Source organism: Rhea americana, unplaced genomic scaffold (assembly GCF_003343005.1).
Source record: "Rhea americana isolate MKP2758 unplaced genomic scaffold, rheAme1 scaffold_13, whole genome shotgun sequence".
NCBI classification, from domain to species: domain Eukaryota; kingdom Metazoa; phylum Chordata; class Aves; order Rheiformes; family Rheidae; genus Rhea; species Rhea americana.
Genome location: NW_028185372.1, coordinates 6866377 through 6890360, shown reverse-complemented (window position 1 = coordinate 6890360; position 23984 = coordinate 6866377). Strand labels below are relative to the sequence as shown.

Below are 23984 nucleotides of genomic sequence, written 5' to 3'. Positions count from 1 at the left end.
AACTAAAATGTCACGTAACGCAAAAGAAATTTAGGCTATATATTCAGTTTTAAGGTTGAAATGCTATCACCACATCTCTTGTTATTTAATAGGAAACCTCAATACAGACAAAAATGTAATTAGCAATAAGAAACCAGAAGTATATGCTGACGCTATGGGAGAAAACTGATGCTCTTCTAACTTAATTTGTAAATATTTAACTAGTTCAGTTTCATTTTCAAAAAGCATCACAGTGAAACAATTATAATCTCTGTCTTTTGGACCAAACTTTCTGTATGTTTAACACAAAAACCTGTTTTTTCTACTCAAGCCATGAATGCCACTGGCATAATTACAATATTAATTTGGATGGAAAGAGCTYAAACACCATAGATTTCCACGGAATAGTCTAAATAATATCCAAACTTTAACTTCTGTACATCRTACTTTGTTATTTGACTGAAGATTTTTTTTTCCTGTATACAACGATACATCAGTTTCTACTAATATAGTTTGCACATGCAGGGCTGATAAGTTTAAACAAGATATAGAATATAATACTATAATGAAAAACAAACGACAATCTTTAAAGTTGCAGCTGATTTCAAACATTCCTTTTGATAGATTCCTTGTTCAGTAATTTTCTAGAAGTATGAACTCCCCAAATCTCCTCTATATATAGGGAAGTTGGTAACAGGTTCAATTGGAGACATCAAAAACATTTTAAATAGACATCACAAGATGCATCTGTAGTTTAAAGGTCAAATTTATTAGGAGATTAAGAGATGTATTATACATGGACTATAAATACAGCACAGCTGACTTTATTAACAGTCAGACAGATAGCCCAATGCCAACCTATTTGGTAGACACCCTTGTTCTTTTGTTCCAAGAAAAGTTTGCACCATAAGACTTGGATTTAGGTTTTGGAATTCTCTTCTCTTCAACGTCATAGCTCCAGCCTGGGGGTGAGGAGAAAAATTAGGAAGGGGGGCAGGGGGGACAGGGGAGAAGACAAGAAACAAAGAGAATTCTAAACGTGCACAGCATATAATACAGGGCAAATGCAACTTAAACCTTTTAACTTTAATCTTTTTCTTCCTCCAGATAAGCATCCATTAATTTATTCCTTTGTAGTTAGCAGCAGAGAATACAGAAATGCCACAAATATGACATACCCCTGTTCTCTCAATTGTCAGACTTCATCATACTTCATACTGCATACTTCAATTTTCATTGCTCCCACCACATATATTATTGAAAAAACTTGATAGTCATCAGTGAACCTCAGCTGGGAACACTGACTGTTTCTGTATGCAATCCTGCAAGTTCATGGCTCCACAACTCTGCAACATCACATAGACAGCACGCACAGGAGACCAATCCAAAAAGTATGGGAGAGAAAGGAGACTTTGGAAAGCAAGAGAGAAAAGAAGGACCAAAGAAAGGAAGAGCGAAGAAAAAAAAACCTTCAACACTTGTGGTTTTTTTAAGAACATAGAAAATTAGGAGTAAGAGAGAAGGCAATGAAGTGATAGAAGACAAGTAAATTATGATAGTTAAGCTAGAGAAATGCTAAAAAATGTCAAAAAAGAGGAGGTTGAAACATTAGTGTTTATGTAAATCAATATGCAAATTGGTCACAGCCTCCAGGTGCCTGGAAATTTGCCAGGGCAGCACTCAGTATTCCAAAGTTTGGTCTCTCTAGCTGCAACATTTAATTCAAAGTTGAGGTTTTGGAGTTGAAGCTAGAAGTGTGTAAGAACGTAGTTTTAACTGATACTAAGAAAGATCACAGATTTCCTCTTTMGTTTTTAAGCAAAAACTTGATAAAACCTGAAATGTTTAATATGCATCTGAATCTTTACATTTTTAAAGCACATACATATGTTTCTATACACAACGGCTGAATTCAGCAAGCCTTCCGTTGTTCATAGGAAACATCTAAATATCAAAACATGTACAGTAAAATACACTAGTTGTTATGCCACTGCACCTCAATTCCATGTGTTCACAAAGTCCGCAGAAATATTTTCTTTTTTTTTCGTAAGATGAACCAATGTTAACTTCCAGATAACTACTATGCATAAGATATACTGGAATGGTAATTTTAAAAACATACTCTTACCATCTGTGAGAGTATTGAGTTTCCCCTACTGTTCTGATTAAAATATAAGCTTGAGTAAACAGTCAGAACTAAATCTAGAGACAGACACTGGTATTGCAACATTCAACATTATGACACCTAACTTTGAGGCACTTGGCTCCTGGAATGGAATTTACAGCCCCGAGTTATTGCTTCATCTTTTTATACACTAGATAGAGAGGAGCTGAGTGCCTCCAAAAGAGATTCGCAATTGCCAGCACAGTGACTTGGGCTGCCAGAGCCATCCAAAAACCACAACATTAGTTACACCTAACTTTGGATTGCAAGAGGCAGCCGTGTGTGATAAGGTTTCACACTCTGAGCAGTCTCTTTGAGTTAGACACCTTCAGTTGTTCATGACAGAGAGCAGAGGTCACCTTTACATAAATACCACAATGGTGGGGGAGGTTATTGTTGCCCACAACTCTGACATACAAACTAAAGGGATATGAAGTAGATATCACCACTTCTGGGAGAACATCCTGATTACCTCACTAAAGGCTACTGTGAGTAGAAAAACTCCATCCTTGTTACTAAAGCTTTAGTGTTTTTAAACAACCGTCTCAGTGATTTCAGAAAAAAAAAATAAGTCTCAGACTAAACTTTTCATTTCTTCCTGTTACAAGTGTTATCTTCTTGCTTTGGCTTCAGACCATCCTCAGCTGTCATATCTTGGGCAGAGATCTCTTGTKACTGTACTCAGTGCTATTATTCCTACTATAGAAGATACTTCAGAGGGGACGGGAAGAAAGAGAGCTTGCCTGAGGTTCCTGAAGATCTTAGGTGAGAGAGAATAGCTGGGGTTTCCCAACTGTATCAAAATAACTGCAGTACCCYGAATTTGCAAAAGATAAACTTGAGGTTCTTAAGGAATTTTGTTAATGAAAACTTGAATGGTTCATACACGAAGGACAGAGGGGCATATATTGTGTTCTTAGATTTCCGTATTTCACAGTAGTATCTCAGTTTAGAAGCCATGTTCTGTTGTAAATGTGCACCCAAGTTTCTCTTACTTTCTAAAAGCAAAACTAAATACTGTAAAATTTATGTATCCAGCTACACCTGATACTGAAGTTACTACTACAGAAAACACTACACAGAAAATACTATGCACATTTCATACATACAAAACTACATTACTTTAAATAAAAATGAAATGATAATTTAGGAAAGGCAGCATCCACAAAAAAGTTTGGTGCATCTCAATTATGGCAAAGTTATGGATGCAACCTAAGTGGATATTAAACCAATAAAGATGTCTCCAGAAAGGTTTATTTATTTATTTATTAAAAAAAAMCCCTTAGTTTAGTAAGTGCAATTTTTCTGGAGATCAAAACCTTAACTCTAACTTAAAAGACTTTTGAAYATTCAAAAAGTTGAGATTCTGAGATACTGCTGGTGATACACCATGATTCTGTGAGAAAATAYAAGTCTAAATTTCTACAGACACTAAAAACCCAAATAATTTTACAGATGCAATCCTTCTGATTCATCATTAGTATTAAGTAATGATATGGGCATTACTAGTATCTTTTTCTCAAACTCAAATAATTATCAAGTGCTTAGACTTTACAAATTGTACTTGGGAAGAGTTAGGTATACTCCATGCCACAACATAACAAATCCTAAAGCTCTACATGCTGAACTGGTAGACACCTAATTTTAGCTTTTATGATTGTCATCCACAGGTGTTGTGATAGTCCTTCCTTAACTAGTATTCAGGTGCTCATGCCAAGGCTTCAGGCAAATAAAAATAAATAAATACATAAAATCACACTGCCAGGTAGCTGGGACCCTCAACCTGGAATACTCTCAAAGATAAAGTATACGTACTAATTTTCCTTCAAGACTCGACCAGGGCTCAGTTCTCATTAAAAATGCAGATGCCTGCAGCATTACAAAAGTAGAGTGAAGAGGCTGGAACACTTTTCCAGATAGTAGAAGGTCTGGATTCAATGCCTTCCTCACCCTTAGAAATTCAGCCTTCTCCCTCCCCTAACCTTGCCCCGAAATCTTCCACTTTCTCAAGCAGAGCAGTAATTGTCTAAAATTTTGTGTAGTAGAGCAGAAATTCTTTGTCCTGCACTTTTTCTTTTTCCCTCTCTCTCTCTCTTTTTTTTTTTTTTTTTTTTTTTTTTTTAAGTACTTTGAGATCAAGATTGTCTATAGAAAACTCAGTCTATCACACCTAATACATACCATTTTTTTCAGCAAAGGCAATGGCATCTTCTTTAGTAGAGAAAGTAAGAACCATGTTGGATAAAGGATCAGCTCTGTTAATAAATCAGATGACAGATTTTAAGCAAATCTGAAACATGAAATACTTAATTATATCCATATATCAAGTGCTAACCAAATACTGTATTAATCAATTTGTTTTAGTGTAATTCTTCAAAAGCATCATTCCCAAACTTCAGCCATTCAAAATCCTTTTTTATTTTTAAATATTCCAAGGATTAACACTTACTTTGTGCAAAACTTTCCCTCTTTCAGTCTGTTGAATCAATTCCTTCCCTCCCAGCTCCCTGCAGAAATTAATGCTTTAAATTTTTTATTCAACAAATATACCTAACTACCTGCTGAGGTAACATAAGTGCTCTGCAGCAATCTTTAATTTTGAAAGCTGTGTACAGTGGGAGGAACCTGGAGACTGGAAGGTTTAAGGTAATTTTGAACAATTCAAGAAATCCAGAAGTCTATAGAACAACTAGGGAAAGAATAATCTTAGACAGAAGAGGTTGGAATATCAGGTTAAGCAGAATAGAAATTAACGAGAAATTGAAAAGTATGCGAACAAGTTTAGAACTCCAACCTGGCTGAAGTCATATGATCTCCATAARTTAAGCCAGTACAACAATCAGATCTCAGGCCTCAACTGAAAACAAAGTTCAGAAATTCAAACTGCTAGCTAACTAATTACATAGTAGTTATTTTTAGATGATCAGATATTTCGGAGTTTCATTTCTGAAAAACAAACAAGCAAACAAGCAAAAGGCTTTTTGAAATATTAAATCTCGATTAAAATAAAAATATCCAATTTGTCGTTATAAAAACTCAATTTAAGAACAACAAAAATGATGAAAACTAGTTCTGTAAATTCATCTACAAAACCTTTATGGAAATTAAATAAGAAATCTGTTGTAGCGGCAAAATGCTTCTCTGAGACAACACTGCACATGAGCCTAGGAGACAACTGACAAGACAAGACCAAATTGCAACAAACTATTGAAGGAGCTGCCTCTCAACTGTTTTCTCTCTTTGAAGCTATAAGGGTAGATGAAGAGAAAAAGCAACCAAAGATATGTTGAACTCTTTACAATAAAGGACAAAGCCTGTGACTTGGGGGGGGAGCGGGAAATAAGGGAGGAAAGGCGAAGAAGAGGAATCTAGCTTCCAGCAAAGGCAACACTGTAATTTTATCTGATGTACACATGGGCTAAATGCAGTTCTCTATATATCCAATATAGTTCCCACTAAAAAAAAAAAAAGAAAAAAAACAAAAAAAGAATATAAAGGGGCAGAAATTACACTTGCAMAAGCCACTAAGATAGGCTTTCTTAAAGAAATTTAAAGATTTATCTTACAAAAGTGTTAAGAATCAGTAACTATGAAGTCCATAGCACGATCAGTGAAGAACCAAGTGACCAAAATACTGCAGTATTGGAACAGCTTTTACTTACTGTTCCTTTCTTCCATGACTGGGGTGCAAAAAATGATGCTACTTAGTAAGAACGCTACCAGGAAACAAAGAAGGGTACATCTGAGGTATAGCGAAGGTCGCATGCMTGTTCAGGACTGCAAAAGTTTGGTGAAAACCTTCCAGGACAGAAGTAGTTTGGAAATGAGGACTGTCCAAAACTGATTTGTTCTATTTTCATGTAGTATCATCTTTCATCCAATTTAATACAGCTTTTTGATTTCTTCCCATAAATGAGCTTTTCATAAGTTTCAGTTTGTAATAATCTGTGAGCAAACTGTGGAGTTCAGAATGAGACAGCATGATGTCTTGATAGCTTTAGTAAAATAGTGCTGCAGAATTTCCTATGTTCTAACCTATCAATTATTACAGAGATTCTACATTTTGCTCTTTTATGAGATTCTACAGAATGCAAATCATAAGTTTCCTGTGTTTCTTTGTTTACAACTTTATATTAAAAGAAATACTCAAGAACTATCCTTGCACACTCTTGTAATGAAAGCTTTTAGATTAATTTTTTTTTAAAAAAAATGTCATGGGTCCATTTCATTTGGATCTACAAAGAGGTAATTCCCATGGAAAACACTATATTCAAAAAGAAGTGACAAAAATATAGTGGAAAAAGCAAATGAGACTGTAAAATGATAGAAATCTAGCAAGGATACACAGGCAAGTATATTAAGTTAGAATACAGAGAAAAAGAGCTAATTAATTAATGCCACTAAACTATTYAAAAGTAAATGGGAAGAAGAATCTCTACAGAAATTATATCTGAAGAGAAGAAATTTTTCTTAAGTATTTCTGTGTGTTGAACACTAATTTGAGATTACCAGAATGTCCACTAATAGTTCTTGGGAAAGTTCCTTAAAAAATGAACAGATATAAACTAGTTTACAAAACCCTTGACCCAGTGGCATCAACTCACAACACAGTACTCACTTTTGGCCTATCTGAGCTTGTTTACACATGAAATATCCGTTTCCCTACCCCAAAATGAAACTGTATCCAAAGACAAGAGTCATTCAAAATAGCTATTCCATTTTAAATTTGCACAATAAGCTCACTCCAGGATAATTTAACAGATGAGCCCTTGATACCACAGCTCATTTTTCTAGGTAGTTTATTTGGCACAAACAGATACAATTGTTAGAAAGGTTAAAAACCATTATTTTGGCTGAGATTATGCAAAATCCCACCCAGAAATTAACTTGTTTGGGGAGGTTAAAGTAGCTGAAAAGCAAAAGGGGATTAGAAGAAAAATTAAATTCAACCTGAACTAAAGCAGGTGTTACTGGCACCTGCTACAATATCATAATCTGTTCAGAGGTATAAATAGACCATGCTTGAGCGGCTAGACACTTCTGAGACTTTTGGGGGGTACACAAGAATAGAGGGAAAGGGATATTGCAGGTCAACAGTTTATCACTTAAACTGATTTAGGCCACTGTAAAACAACCTGGTCATTACTTGCTAAATGCAGTGGTCATGTGCAAGAGTGGAATACCATCAAATCTTGTATGGATTAAATCATTACAGTTTTGTCTTCTGAAATAGTAATTTAAATACGCTTAATATGAAAAGGTAAGAAGCCTGTGGACCTGTTTAAGAAGTAGTCACTATTACATACAGGTTTTAAGTTTTACAACAGACATTTTAATATAATTAATATTTTAATACAATTCTTATTTTAATCCCCAGCCAAACTTTTCTCTAACTTACTGAGAGTTCATTTTGGCTTCACTAATTGCTCTGTAATACAAATACAACAAAGATGCTATAGGTTGTGAGCAAGCTCTTTTTTTTTTAAATGGGAAACCAASATTACACGAAGACTTGATTTCAGAGTTGTTTTGAATTAGTATTTCAAGATACGCTCATGTAAAAAACTATTCATTCTGTGCCTYGATTTAGAATATTAATAGATCTCCAAAAATACTTCCTCAAAGCATATTRTATTTAAGGTCTTAGGTTTTTTTCATCAGAATTCTGTGTTAAATTTTGTGTCATAAGCTCTAATGTTTATGTGATTGCCAGTCAGACGTTTTCAATGGGTGTCGGATTCTTTTTGAAGCTTGAAAAATAATCTGCAGTGGTTGGTTTTTGTTTATACTGAATTAACTTTTCTGAATATGTCTCTAACAAGAAACCTTCAAATTACAATATTGTCACAAGAACTGTGGACAGTCATCATACTTTGCAGGAATTCTAATCACACCATACAACAAAGGTAGTACATTTATGAAAAAAATTTAGCTGCATCTAAATTACACTTAGAGCTCTAAATTATAGCATAACTACATAGGGCTAGTATTTTTCTGGATTTGGGCATGTTTAAGATTTTTTACTACTAATAATAGCAACACTAAGGCAAATGGTGTATTTTTTTTAAAGAGTGTATTTTATAAAATAGTTATAGTTCCTCATTTTAGCTCTTCAGAATATTCATAAAGSTTCGTTCAGAATTTCCAGAAGCTAGATATCATTATGTTTAACTTAATGAAAAACATGCAATTGACAGTTAAAAAGGATTTACTATTTCAAATAACTAATAAGCTCTTCTCCCTAATGCTGACATACAATGACATCACCACAAATGTAATAGTTCAATTTTTTGGTTAACACTTTTCAGATTCTTCCAGATGATTCTGTGAGCTAAAATCTGTTTTTAAACATAACAGATGATTAATCATGTGACGAAGACAGAGCTACCTAAGTACTATTAAAACACAAGCAGACTGACAGGTAGAAAGGACATTTTACAGTTAAATTTACACAGCTGTAAGAGCCAAATCTTGGAGAAAAACATATGCAAATTTAGTAACTACTCACGTTGATGCCCAACCCATTAAAGGGTTCTCCCAGCGCTCTCTGTTATCAAATTCCATCTTCCACTTCTTTGTGTTGTTAACTCCTGCCTGCATTGCATTACGTGCTGGAACAAAAATGTGAACTTTTCTGGTTTTGATGTGCTCATCTGGAACACCAGTTAAAGCAGTGATATCCTATAAAAGATATAATGCATCTTGTTAAAAATGGTTCACATAAAAYGCTTGTAGAATAACAATGTTTACTGTTTTTATGCAATTTCATACTTTTTTATGTATTTATACATACTTTTTTTGTATTTTTAAAATTACAACAAAAAATTCATAGAGACAAACATTAGGAGAACAAATTTAATATAACTGAAGCTGACCCAGCTTGGGGATTCCATCACCCTGTTTCCCTTCGCTGAATTAGATTTTGGGTGGATCAGTTATCTGAACCTGCTCTCCATCCAGCCACACAACTCCCAGGGCCAGAGAAGGGACAGGACATTCCCTCCAATCCTCTGACCATAGCCATAAAGTCATTGCTGCTCCAACTTACACCAGCTAAAGCAGATGTGGAAACATAACATATGTTCTTCTTTGCTCCACCTCCTTGAAGAAAAAAAAAAAAGCAGAGCATAGACTGACAGTAACATCCAGGCCTACAGTTGCTCAAGTCCCTATGTCAATTCTAGCCCACGTTTCTTAAATAGGCATTGTAGTGATTTGACATTTTTGATAGGGACATTTTTTCAAGCTTTTACAGCACTTGATAAGATTCTTAGGTATTTTTGTGAAGGACAAAAAGATTTGGGAGATTTCAACTTACAAACAAAATTGCTTATAAAATTTTATAAAGTCAGTAGTAGGATGCCCTCTATTAAGGCTTCATTTCTGAGGTCTTAACAAATAAACCTAAAAAATATAAAAACTGAAGTATCACAAAAACAATCAAAAAATATTAGCTGGCTTTAACAAGAAATAAAGTGGAGAAAAACCTCACAAGAATTGATAYGAAAAATTATTCTCACCAGCATTGGTATAATTAAAGTGAACTTTCTCTTTAAAAACTAAACAGTAATTACATAAAATTAACCTGTCAGTTCAACCTAGTACAGTAAAAAGACAGAAATCAAACATCAAATACTTCCTCTAAGGATGCTAAACTACTCCTGATATATACTTAAAAGGCCAAAAGGTAGCTCGTGGGTTTTCCCACTCCCCAAGAACAAAGACTAAACTAGTTGAAGTCCAAAAYGTGTAGCAGAACTTCAGGCATATTGAACTCATCTCACCAGTGGGGCCATGACTCAAATGAAAAGTCAAACAAGTTTAAAACTATGGGTTTTAAACATTTGTAGCTACTAACTTCATAGCATTTTGTTTTGTGGCCAACTTAAAAGCTCTTGATGCTGTCACCAGATCATTCTCCGAAATGAGAAATGTCTCATTTTTCGTTTCACCTCAGAAAATAAATTTTGAAGGATCAATCTCTCAAAACTGCATCAGGGAGCAAGTTTAAAGTGTTTGTCTTGTATTTACAAGTAGAACAACATGCACACACACCCCCCTATACAGAAAATTTCCAAATTCTAAAAGCTGTATTCGGACTACCTACCAGAAAATATCAAAATATCTTTACAATTTAATTATAAATGTTTCATTAGGATCAAATAATGTTTAGTAATAATAATTTTTAGTAAGAGTCTAGCCATGATATGAAAAAGGAACACTACCAATTACCAAAATGTTGCAACACATACACAAAAAACACCTTGATAGACTGGCATTTACGACTGCTGAAGTTTAAACCACAGTTTTAGAAAGAAATAGCTTAAAGTTTTCTTATTTGAATTGGCAAACTGCTTTGTCTAACATTTTTTTAACCTGCAGTAAAAGTTTGGTGGGGCTTCAATGTTACAGCAAGCCAGCTTGTCTATAGAAACAGGCCAGTAGATTATACTTTRCACATAAACTTCCCCAAAATATCTCTACGGAAAAAACGTAWAAATATTCACCAAAAATTTGATTTTTCCTTTTAAATAATCTGGATCCTGTTACATGTAAAAATCCTGCGTTTTTGTTATCATCCAATACCTCCAAATTTGCAAGCTTCAAAATAGATAAAAATGATGAAAACAACTTTTTTTACTATTATTCTCAGCATCTTGTATGTCAATTTTGAATTTTACATTTAAGATTTAGAGGCTTATGTACTTCAGAGTTATCTGGCATTAAAATAAAATGCTGTATTAAATAACATTATGGACATACTCAATTTCCTCTTTTGAAGCCTCCATACCAAAACCCATGAAAATACGACATATTATGCATACAGACTGCAATATAAAAAACCCCCTACACTATGGAAAACTGGTGAATACTGTATTTATGAGGTAACTGTAGTTACCTAGAAATGCCTAGACTTGTTTATCTGGATTAAAACAAGACCAAAAACCCAAACAAACCCCAAGCACCTCCAAGTGTTTTCTGGGCACTCATCTGGCTCCAAATCAAAGTTATTTTACTAATAATATGAGATTCATCCCATAAAAATCTTTCAAGGTGAAAACTAAAACCTGCCTACTTTCAGGAATTAAAGTGACTGCATGGTGTTGCTAGCTCGTCATACTTTGATTCATTCTAGCTAAAGTTTCCATGCCTTCTGGGAATTTAGCAATTGTTTATTGATATCTTCCCCAGTCTAAAGCTGGCAATTGAACAGACAGTTGTTAGGACAATGAGTTTCTGGATTCTGAAGCCCAAGTTGTCCTGACATAAAATCACTGTTTTTGCTTGCTGTAGACATGTAAGGTACTGTAGCATAGCTGAGCTGTTGCCAAAGATATGGAATAAAAAGGCTTGGCATCTATCACATACTTGACACCTAAAGAGCACAGAAGCTCTAAAATTCCTATTCCCTGTAGGCGCACTCTTAGTCTAGACAAACTGATTTCTCACACTTTTAAAATGCATTACAACACTCTATTGTGATCATTTCATCCACACAGCTCCAGCTAGTGACAGAAGAACCTGTCCTTTAAGCGACATTTCAATGGGCTAAAGCTCCCGCTCCAAGATTCCATTAAAACAATATAATACTTGAAAAGAACTATGCTGCACTGGGTTGAACTCTCTACTGTGTCTTCAGTGCTTTGTTCTGAGTTCAAGTTCTCATTGAAACTACCTGTGAACCAACTTTCCAAAACAAAGATGTTTTTGACAGCAAGTTTCACATTGCCATCTTTTTTTTTTAATGCTCCTTACTGAATTTTGCTCTGTTAGCATATTAAAATATTAGTGAGGTGTTCAGCATCAAAAGATCTAAACAATAAGGTGATAATGTATCAAGCTGTGTTAAAAGACTTGAGATTTGAACTGTATAGAACTGCTTTAYTAAAAATTAAGAACACCTCATTTTTAACCCAGGCTTTCATCTAAAAATGCCTTCTGACATTGTTTTTCTCAATATATATATAGATTCTTTAAATAGAAACTTCTGGGTTTTTAAAATATCAATTTAGAGGTATTTTGGCTCCCGGAATAAGTTGAGAGAAACAAAAATGACATTCTTACTTTTTTTAAGCAGTAGAAGTCACATCAAATCGCTTAAAATCAAGAAGAGTTTTTGTCTTTATTATAACTTATGCTACTTAAGAACCCTTGTCATGGTAGAAAGCCTGGTAAAGCTATCCTTGAAAGAGCAACAGAAAATGATAAAAGTGCTATATAGCAGAAAAAAACTGGTTCACAAATGCAGGATCAATGAAAGCAATATTCAGCGTAATGGTGACTTTAGAAGGAAATGAAAAATTCATTCTTTTAAGTACCCCACTAGTAGCACAAATTCCAAAGGAAAAAAAGAAAGATGAACTCTGTAATACAAGGGAAAGTGACCAAGGCATTTAAAACATCCCCATAAAAGTAGTTTTGAATAGATGAGTCAGGTGTACCTGAAGGTGTCACGTTGCTACTACGACATTTCTTTCCATGCGTAGACAAAAAACTGTACATAAACGCTATCAACTATTTACTGTTTAAGTTCCCCCCCCCCTTTTTTTTTAAATAAAGGAAACAGGGAACAAGCAATGGGAAGTTGATGTCAAAACACAGAAAAACCTCCCAGCAAGCTTCCAGCAACCACCCAGGATTTAGAGTCTTGCTAGGCGCTCTCTTTTCAATACCAGAATTTCACACATTTCAATGACCATTATGACTTCAAAGAATCAAATTTTCATCATTGTCCGTCATCTGCCGGTTGATTTGTATAAAGGAGTTCTTCTGCATGCACTCCAGACAAAGGGCTCCTTACTTTCGTGGCTATATATCAAGTTTAAAAGTTCTGTTTGTGACAGTTGTGTCTGTGGTAAATTAGGGTAACACTGAAGGAGTGCAGCTGCTCTGCAGGAACCTCCTTTTTGGCATCATTTCACTTAAATAAAAACTGAATAATTAGCTTCTGCCTTTATTAAACCGCAAAAATGCCACTGGCCTTAGTAATTACTTCCGGTTGCCCCACCTACTTAACCTCAATAGTTTACACTTGTTAGAAAGGAGAGAAAGTAGACGTTTTCAGTACTTTATAGGAGTTTACAGCAGTTTCTGTCCCCTCTGCCCCCAATATGTTTTAGTAGGCRAAAGTTTTGCTATAAAGTCATGTTGCACATACACTTTCTTTAAGAGCTGTTATATCAAAGCACAGAACAGGACACTGAACATCTTGCACAATACCCACAAAGTAGCTGCTGCAAAAGAAGCTTTTTATTTAATGCGCTCAACTGCTCAGGCTGTAAGCGAGGATGAGAACATTTACATTTCTACACTTCACTATGGTATTTTTGAAACAAATGCAAGAGAACAAGATCTACTATGCAAAGTGTAAGTGGAAAAATGGAGCAGAATGAACTAAACATGGTCAGACAACATTTATCTAACAGCTACAGACATAACAAGGCAGAGGGAAAAAAAGTCTATTTGCCCTTAGGTAATTTTGTATCTCACAAAATACAGTTTTCTTTTAGGCTTCACAATCTTTTTGCATTATCACAGTAATCTGTGAACAACATGTGTTACCCATAATGTGTTCTCCTATCTAACCATGCTGCAGAGAGATTTTACAAAAGAGTTGAGGAAAGCCGTGAAAGAATCGTATTAAAAAAAACAGAAAACCAAATACTGTAAACATGAAACAAAATACAATAATGATTATAAGAAAATTTCCACTTAAAGAAAATCTCTTTACACAGGTGGCTTTGCTGAAAACCCTAAAGAGAAACTGCAAAGAATACACTGAAGAATGGGTCTATGATAAAAGCAGAAATTGCCACATGGGCTGGAATTAACCAAAGTCCTTGATAGTACTTTTCAGTCTACTGACTGCCATTATGCCGAAGGAGATTTCAGCATCCTAAAAATCTCTTGACAATGTTTGCTAGTGCAAACTACTCAACAATTTGTATTTCACAGCTTAGGGGTTCCTACATTAACAGCCAGGATGTCAAAGCAATCTCTGTAGTCACAAAACCTCCTTGAGAATTTCCCTGTCACTCCATTGCACAAAGGCTTGCTCAACTTTCTGAATATCTTGCATGCCCCAAATTATTTTGTGCTCATTGCAAAAACTATAGTAAACATGAGTGAAACTCAGAAAACCATTATTAAATGAAATGAAGCAGGTGGGAAGGGGAGAGAGAGAGAAAGGAATGTATTTCATGAAATAGATTGATACTGCCACTAATAGTCATTTGACACTTCACTGTGGACATGACACTGATTGAGATAAACAACATGTGTATCTAAAACAAGGTGGAAAAAAGACATTGAATTATTTGCAGCAGATTTTATAAACCTTTTTGCAGAACACAGCAAGATTTCAGTACAATATTCTTTCTAGAACTCATTCACACCATTTCTAAGAAAGTCTTCTGCTTCCATACATAGAAGGGTTTCTTTTTTCATTATTCCTGAAATACAGATTTAAAAGTATGCAGTTTTCTACAGCACACAATTTTTCAACATTCTACCAGAACTCCACAACACTAAAATAACAAAACAAAACAGCACAAAACCATCAAGTAGCTAAGAATAGAAAACCTCAAACTTTTTATATGTAAACTTTCAAATAAAAGGACGAAAAGGAGTCTTCATTTACCTGCATTTACACACAGAAAGAGGAAAATTAGACAGCTGAAATAATTTGACTCCTCTTAGAATAATACACTGTTAGTACTTTACTGCCTTAACCAACACTCACTACAGGCACTATTTCTTAGTTGGCAAACAGCAAGTAACAGGCTGGGAGAAGACTTTAAAGAAAGTAAGATAGAAGTACTAGTGGTTAGAGACCATCTAAAGTAGTTAGACAGCATTGTCCTGATTCCCCCAATCAGCTCAATTTTTAATATATTATTAAATAAAATGTTGTATTTAAGGGATGGTGATATTTTATCAGACAAAATTTATTCACTTTGCACTTATGATTACTTATGCTATATTCCTATTAAAAGTTATAATAAGCAGATTGGCTTACAAGGCTAAAGAAATCTTCATGAACATTACAGTGAATTATTGACCAAAGATGACTGTTCAGCTTCCAGCATATAAAATTTATTTTTCATCATGGACACCTGAAGCCCTAACCATAAGCTCTGGGTTGAGTCTTCCACATTTTAAGTGAGAACCCAAATTCAGGCCACTCCTGTACACTGGGAATAATTTCTGTATTTTTTCATGTCTCCGACGGTGTTTTAATGAATTACTTACTTTTAATGCTCATTAAAACAGTTACTTGCATTTATGTGCATGTGTTTACAGAATAAATCACAAACATACGACTTAAATTATTAATTCTAAAAAGCTACTACCTTTCAGGAATTCTGTCACAAGCAAGGAAAAAAAGATAAATAAAATCTGAGTTCTGAACTTCTTTATGCCCATTTGAAACCCCACAAAGTCTCCTTTAAAGTATCCATTAATAAATTTTCCAAATACTGCCCAGGTAAGTTCCTGAATACAGAAACCATTTGCTTCATCATCTGCAGGCTTGGGATGGGAGAGGATCTAATTTATTTTGAATGTGTGGTATCTTCTCATAGTTTCATGGAAGAGCTCACTTACCACTTCATGATGAAAAGATCAAGGGAGCTAGCTTAACATTAGAGCCTAATCCCAGTGAACTGGGATACTGTACTTACACATAAGCAGTGCTATTGCTGCTGTGAAGTAGGAGCACCTGGACTTTTACTGAGCCAATTCATACTCTAATTTGGACAGCAAATATCTTAAAATCTGAACTGTCAAGATCAAATTTGGATGTAAGGCAAAGTCTTAAGACTTGATAACTCTAGTAAGATTCCCTACGATGAAGTCATAAGAAAGATTATCACTGCAGTATATGAAACAGCTACTGTGGATTCAGTTTAATTACTGACAAGCTTCTGAGTGGGTAGAACACAGAACACTATAACATTTCTTCAAAATGTCACTATAATGCATTCAGGTATTCCTTTCACTTCACCTCCCAATTACATATCTATTCCTATTTATTGACAGATGTGGAACACTGTTTAAGGGATAGAATTTAACAAACTAGGCTTCTATTTATAAAAGACATTCATCAAGAATGAGGGAACAAAAATAAGAACTAGTATTTTAAAGTTTAACCTGACAATATTGTCACAGTACTGCATGTTCTACTATTAAGCACAATATTCAGAAATCCTTAGTTCACGTAAACCAATGCCCACCTTCACTGTGATGCCTGTTCTCTATTCTTTACATCCCCTTCATAAGGGGATTCCTGTGACTGTAGCAGACTTCTGTTACAATGTAACAAATAGTTTGAAACATAGGGGAGAACAACAGAAAGTAATCAATCAAGCAATGCAAATTTAAGCGAGACTCCTGTCAGTGTATGCTTTTAAGAAGCAAAGTTGCACTAAGAAGTTACAAGTAAACCAAATCTGTTAAAAGCTGTTTTTTACTGTCATCCAATGCAAGATGTAATGCTTCTGGGTAACATGCATGGACTTTAAAAGTTGAAAGGAAGTGCTAAATAGTGTATACAATTTCCATACACAGCAGGTAGTAAACAAGAAAAGAACTGACACAGTTACCCGCTTTAAAGAGATGCGCAATAGAGTACTGTTATGCAGTGTTAGCATCCTGAAGTTCTTTGCATCAGGGATGCTGCAGCTATTAACAGCTTAAATGTATTTTGTTAATTAGTGTATAGGGCTTTCAACATGTTTTAGAAAGATCTTTTCTAACAGTAACACTTTCATTATTCCCTGGTAGGGATGGGAAGGATTGATGTGGCTTCAACTGTTTAATCATAATCAATATGTGGCTCAGTATCACTGGACAAAAACTGTTTCTTTAAATCTTTCTATAAAATTAGTTAAAATGGAAGCTTTCTAGAGTTTCTCTCTAAAAGCTGAATAATCAATACAACGTAACAAGTTGTTTTTAGCTTGTTCTATCTATAAGTTTGTCTTTGCAATTTCTGCTTTACATATATTTAGCCTTTAAGTTACATCTAGGCCAGAAATAAAGGTATCATACTTTCTGAGACAATAGAGAGAAATCTGTCACCAAGATAAAGAATTGGTATGTAAATTCAATAATTCAACTCGTTACATCCTTCCTTTCAATTTTGTTATATGGGGAGGGTGGGAGGAGAGAAAGAAACAAAAGAGAACGCAATGTACCTATTACATTGACTAAAAATCAATAAAATAGTAGGAATTTCTTTCGGAAACAGACATTACAGAAGAAGAATATTCAACTTCTGACTTATCAAAAAGTCAGAATTAGCTTTCCCAGGTATGCTTTCAAATGTAGCAGGCACAGGAGCAAAAATGTGGCCACCTAAGGAAAATAAATAAATAAATAAATRAATAGAGAATGAAATATTAGTGCATACTACATATACTTCTTTAAAAAGGTTCTGCCTGGTTAATTTGCTACTCAGTGAAATCTTTAAAATATATGAGTTATGATGATATTGAACTATATATAATTTTTTTTCATTTTTATATACAAATATATAAGCACATATGTAAAATGAGATGTCTGTTAAAGAAAAGCTATCCACTTTTTCGGATGTTAATAATCTGAATTATTAATAATAATCTTAAACTTTTGCAGCATAATTATAACATTTCTATATTAAGCAAAGATTTTTCTCTTGCACAAAAAGCAAACTAATGGGCTTTATGGAGTGAATACAACTGAGTATGCCGAACAGATGCTTAAGAGAAAGAACAATTCTTCTACAGTGCAGGTTTTACCATACAAGAACTAAACTGCATAAACTCTATGGATCTGAACATTACATACTCTCTCCATGGTCTTTGTCCTCACTTAATATAGATTATCCTTCCCAATTTGAGAAAGCAGCCCTGAAAGTAGTTTAAAGAGTATTCGAGAGCTGGCAACAGTTTTAATTTCATCACTGATTACTGAGTAGAGACAGGCAGTACAGAAGAAGCACCAGGCTCTCTTGTAGTGTGCACAAGACACTCAGGGATTCCCACAGCTTTAGTGGACTGCAGCTTTCCTTCCAGAGAAGGAAAGCTTTTTCCTTTCCGACTTAATAAAATGATTCAACTGGAACTTCACGACTGGAAACAATTTCCAAGTCAGTACATAGAACTTTCCTACCAAGTAAACAGTTGGGCTAGGTTTTTTGTCTTAGCTATACAGCTTGGATATACTACACAAATGCAGAAGTAAAAGACTGTGCTGAAGAGAAAAGAAAAGGTTCTATGAGGAATTGCTTATTCACTATTCCTGACAGGACAAGAATTATTCATGGTATTTAAAGAAATTTTTCACAGCAGGGCATACTAACTTAGGTATTCTAGAAAAGGATCATGTAATTGTATTGTTCTACCGGGACATGAAAATACAACTTAGTCTTTAAAAGGCAAAACTATAGAAAACAGCTTAAAAAAAATGAAACTACTCCTGTTGATTCAAGACTGTATCAATGGCTTACTTTTGTTCTTTCTAGTGGATTAGAAACTCTGCTTGTATATTTAGACTTACAAAACCAAACAAGTATTTGCATGTTGAACAACCCTTTGGAAACCAGACAAACTAAACATGGCACAATGTCATTCTTTTAATTTGTTCTGAACGGCCATCACAGCAAGCTTTTCAAAACTAGTATTCTTTGATAGAAAATGAAATACTATGTAATGAAACAAAAACTCTCCTGCATACTCTTCAAAGAGAGATTCTTTGACCCAGTGCTCCAGACTAAAGCCTTGAAATTTTTGCACAAGAATGCTGCACGAAGGAAGTCCAGACAAAACAGACACTCAAGATGTTAGAAGGTTGTGTAACCCCAATCTCAGACACTCCTCCTTCCAATACCCAGCAGAGATAGCACTACCATGCACCAAAAGAAAAGGCTCTCAGAGGAAGAAATMCAAATCCTTTACCCTATCCTAAAAATAAACAAACATACATAGGGATGAGAGTGCATGTGCAGCTCATGGATGCAACTACGTTTATACTAGGTTCTGAACTACTTGTAAGATGTGCAGAATTTTCTAAAATGAATTAAAAAATTATCTAATCCTGCAATTTAGTCATGTAACAATATTTACTTAAAAGATGGCTCAAGACATAACAAAAGGGTGATGGCAATTTCTTTACTTGAATTGTCAGAGCTATTGAAAGCCTTTTTATCTTGGGGAGTAACTTGTTGCCTGCAGACATTCTTACAAAAAGCTCTCTATCAGTATCCAGTCAACCAAATTTTCTACACCACCACAAAGTTCATCAGACTATAATTGTGTACAAAAGCAAGTTGTAGCAAGCACTATAGGCTGAACTGAGCTGGGATATTCCAATTAAAGAGGGATTTAATTGCCAAGCAGCAAAATATAGTGAATTAGCAATCCTGAAAAATACTCTGTAGATACACACACACATACACCTGAGCTTCTATTTTAGTTAACACCAAATGCACCTACCAGTGAAAACTATAATGAAGAAATGACGTAATTTCATTAAAAAGAAAATCGCTATTCAGAAACAAATATATCTGACAGACCAGCTTGTTATACATGAAGGAAGAAAGAGTATTCCCTCCCACCCCACATACAAATTAAAATCTTTGAATACTACATTTAGCTGCTTGACACAGCTATCCAAAACACTTTCTCCCCAAGCAGTCTGTCTTAGTCTTCATGTGGAACAAAGAAGGAAATTTTTATTAGATTATACTTAGCAGCAAAAAAGTAGACACACCAATAACAAACTATCAGTGACTACACAAACAATTAAGGCTTTGTATATTTAACTCCATGCAAGTCCACACTAACACCTACAATTAAAGTAGTTGTATATGCATTTTTACCTGCAATTAATTTTGTTTTGTACATTTCACATTTATTGAAAGGATATATTTAATTCTAGWCTACAGGCAATTCTAAAATGTTATTTTATTTCTTGAACACCTTCTACACTGGAGACTAATACCATTCAAATGTCAACCATTGCAACTCTAGATGACAGAATACAAAAATGAACACTAAGTATTGCATATGAAGTGAAACAAAAGAGGACAATATACACTGTCTTAAATATTTTATAAGCTACCAGCAAACATTTTTTCATTTTTTCATTCATTATGAGTACAACATGCACCTGGCCACCTGCTTACTTGACACAATTAGGATGGAAGAAAGAACTTCCCCAAGCCACAGGCCTCATATACAAGGCCATTTGGGCCAAAGCTAGAAGATTTTTCTTCAGTCATATCTAAAAAAAAAAAAAAAAAAAAAAAAAAAAAAAAAGGGGGGGGAAACACTTTTATTAACTGTATCTCATATGTGGGGTTTGAATGTACATTTTCATTTATTCTTCATTCTTCCAAAATAGATTGCTAGCTGCTGATCTATTTAGAAAGAAGTAGAAGGGACACAGCCTTCCCTTCCAGGCAAAAGTTTGGGGGATGGAGAGTTTGGATGAGAAGATGGGTGATAGTGACACTTTTCTCCAAGCCCCCTGACAGACTTCCATTCTGGTACCTTCTACCCTTTGCATACAACAACTCCTCAGAGTCATACCCATAAGGCACAGAAACATTTGTAAGTTACATTCCTTATTTGAAGAAAAATGTTGCCCTAAACCAAATCCTTTATGGTTACCAGTTGAACAAATACTGCAGCTAGATTGGATTAAATGAAGAAAAGATCATTCTAAATACTTTTATTCCATTAAGTTACGTTAGGAACAGCTTGAACTCACCCTCAAGGAATAACCCACAAGGGGTTAATAGAATTTTGAAAAACCAAAACACAGAACATCCACTATATCCTTATTATCTAACAGAGTGGTAATGCTTGGAGAATTTTTGGCTGAGTGGTAGTTTCACGAAAAGGAAATCCAGTAAGCCTGTCTTCAACAAAGGCACACTTTGCCAAGTGTTTCTCTTCACTGAAAAACTCCGATGCACAGTGTTCAAGTGCAATGTCACACTGTCTCGCACGTAATTTCATGACGCATTAGTGCTTTGTTTTTCAGCTTAAAGTGTATTATATACTTTTGGTTCTTGGGAAAGGCTGCAAGGAATGATCACACTTTGAAATGCATGTTAAAGCTTGATTTGCTATGTCCTTTGTTTCACAGCACTGTAGACTATCAGTTTGATATCCGAAGAAGTTTCATTATTCCAGGCTGTTTTTCACTTGCTGGCATATTTCTGTTTTGAGCTACAGTATTATCACTGTTTATTATAGTCAAGTCTATACTTCTTTAATCAAACTGCGATTATACAATTTCACTACTTTCCAAGCCTAGATAAAATTGGGATTTGGAAGAAGGTGAACTAGTTATGACTCAATCCTGAAAACACTGTGTGATGTTTGCTAATAATGCAGTTTCCTAGAAGTGAACTGAATGTTTCAACTGGTTATTGAAAGTATATGCATGCCTTTTTGCCAGAGAGGCATGTTCTGAGAATTCTATTAATACACTGCTACTCCTGCATTATCTAGTAGTAAACACTTACTATAGACATTAACTACTACCTATGGACAGGCAAGAGGCAGCTGCTAAGACTCTTGGTACAGATTTCACAATAGTCATCAACCAGTTTTGGCCTAGGCTGCACTTAATGCTACTTTTGAACACTGTCTGAAAAGTATGATCTGCTTACCTTCAAAAACAGGCTTAGATTTACATGCTAAATTTTATATATACTTCAACATAGTAGTTATCTTAAATGACAGATAAATAGAAGCTCATCCTCAGCAGGAAAGAAAATGGCCCACTACTGAGTTTCAGTACTCTTCTGCACTAGTACTGAAAAACAGCTTAATTAACAGTACAGACAAAAGAGAGCAATTTCAGAACAGGAGCTGAAAAGTCAATAGCATTATTGTTGTTAKCCTGTCATTCTTGTAATACTGTCTATGTCCACACAAGTTCTCACAATGTTGCAAAAAAACATTTTAGCACCATTTCAATTGCACTGGATAGCAATGCTCTCAAATGTTTAACCTTTTAGCAAGTCATCCTAGTCATCTTTGGCCTAACACAAAATAGTATACACCTGTGAGATGGCTGCAATTAATAGCTGTACTTAAGTACACTCTCACAGTTCCACAATGCTTCTAGTATCCTCCCAGTGACCAAGCTCAATAACAGCTCTACCATTAGTTTCTGCTTTGAGCTACAGCATATGCATTATCAGTGGAATATTCTGCTTTAAAGATGCAAAAAATATTTTCTAGTGGTTGTTCTAATATTCAAATAGTCTTGCAATGTTGGTATCATTTAACCACCACAGAAAGTTCTTTACTGGCAAATATTTYTGGGTAATTTGGTACAGCACCTTCCTGGCTGCAGACAGCAACTTTCACAAAAATGTCTAGCCTGTAGAAACTCAGGGCTAGACACCGATAATTCAATGTTACTTGCACTGACTGTAAAGCCTGCTTAAAGCATATGTGCTGAACTGGACTACTTTTAGCTAAAATGCATAGTATTGCTCTGCATTTTAAACTGTTGTTTAAATGCTGCATTTACAACAGTTGAAACAAATCACAGTAATTTAAAATAGTTCAAATCCCCATTTTAGGCGAAACATCCAAAGCTTTTTATAACAATGATGGAAACAATGTTATTCCATCCACACAAACAGTTAAGTCATTTGGAACATTACCTGAGGCAGATTTGCTGCCGACAGCCTTTGTCCTCTATAGCCCAAATTTCCTAATGCAAACAGTCTTGAGAGACTACTTTTCACCCAGCTATTTGTCCAGACACTTGGAATATGACCTAATTGGTGGCCAGAGATTCAAGATATGATGCAAGAACTATATTTTTGTTTAGCTTTGGTCATTCTGTATATTATTTTCTTTGGATTTAACTGTTCATTAAGTTGTTCTTATTAAAATCACAGAAAATGACTGATAGTTAAAGATAAAACATCATTTCTTGAGTGTGTTCTATAAAAGCTAGTGTATTCTAACTTTTTTTTACCTTTAAGAGTCCCAATTTTTTCTAATAGAGAAAAAGTAATTTAGATCATATTCATTTTTCACTGTTTCACTAGAATGTATTTTTCTATTATTTTCAACACACTAGTTGACAGTAATAAGGTGATTCACTACCACTTAATAATTTAATGTTAGGATATTCTTCTCACTTCTATTTTGTTTGTTTCCTCATGGAAGGAATATTTTAGTCGTTATAGGATCAAAAAGGACTCTAGATAATTCAAAAGGAATCCCTATTAATGAGGTTTTATCATATATGCATACATGTGGGAACACAAGGCCTATAAAAGTACTTGCAGAGAGATGAACTCAATGACAAAATGTAATTAAAAGTTTTTAATAACCACAGTGTTAATCTATTAAACTTGTAAACATCAACTCACAGAGGAGTTCCATTTCAAAATAAGAGTTACAAAAGGAATAGAACAAACAAGGATAAACACTTCCCATTACTGGTACTCCAAAAAAGTCACATCAGGCTTTTAAAAAAGTATGACAAACAACAAATCTATCAAAATAGAATTTAATGACTTCTAACAATAAGCTGCCTATCGCTGGCAGTAACATGAAAAGGAGGAGAATTTAAAATTAAAATATTATCTTTTGGAATACATTTTAATTATAACTTGTATAGAAATAATAGTTGCATTGTCTTTAGTAATATTATTTAAAAACCAGGAAAATCAAGTAATATGTTAAATTAGTTTTAATGTGTTAGAATTAATCCTTATACAAAAAAAGAAAAAAAAATCTAGCAAATTCAAATAGGTTAATACAGTAATCTACTTTTCCATGAGGCTTAACAGGTGTCTACAGGAGTCGTGTTATTCCTG

The 23984-nt window shown here is 34.5% G+C and overlaps 1 protein-coding gene across 1 annotated transcript in view; it reads right to left on the bottom strand.

Annotated features, from left to right (window-relative positions):
* Positions 1-727: 727 nt before the first annotated feature.
* NDUFS4 (NADH:ubiquinone oxidoreductase subunit S4) overlaps positions 728-23984 on the bottom strand; it is a 48908-nt gene continuing 25651 nt past the window's right edge. The window contains exons 3-5 of the mRNA XM_085297703.1: positions 8652-8824; positions 4325-4398; positions 728-941 (exon numbers count right to left, since the gene is read on the bottom strand). Coding sequence (XP_085153829.1) covers positions 838-941; positions 4325-4398; positions 8652-8824 — 351 coding nt within the window. The 3' untranslated portion in view covers positions 728-837. The remainder of the gene's footprint in view (positions 942-4324; positions 4399-8651; positions 8825-23984) is intronic.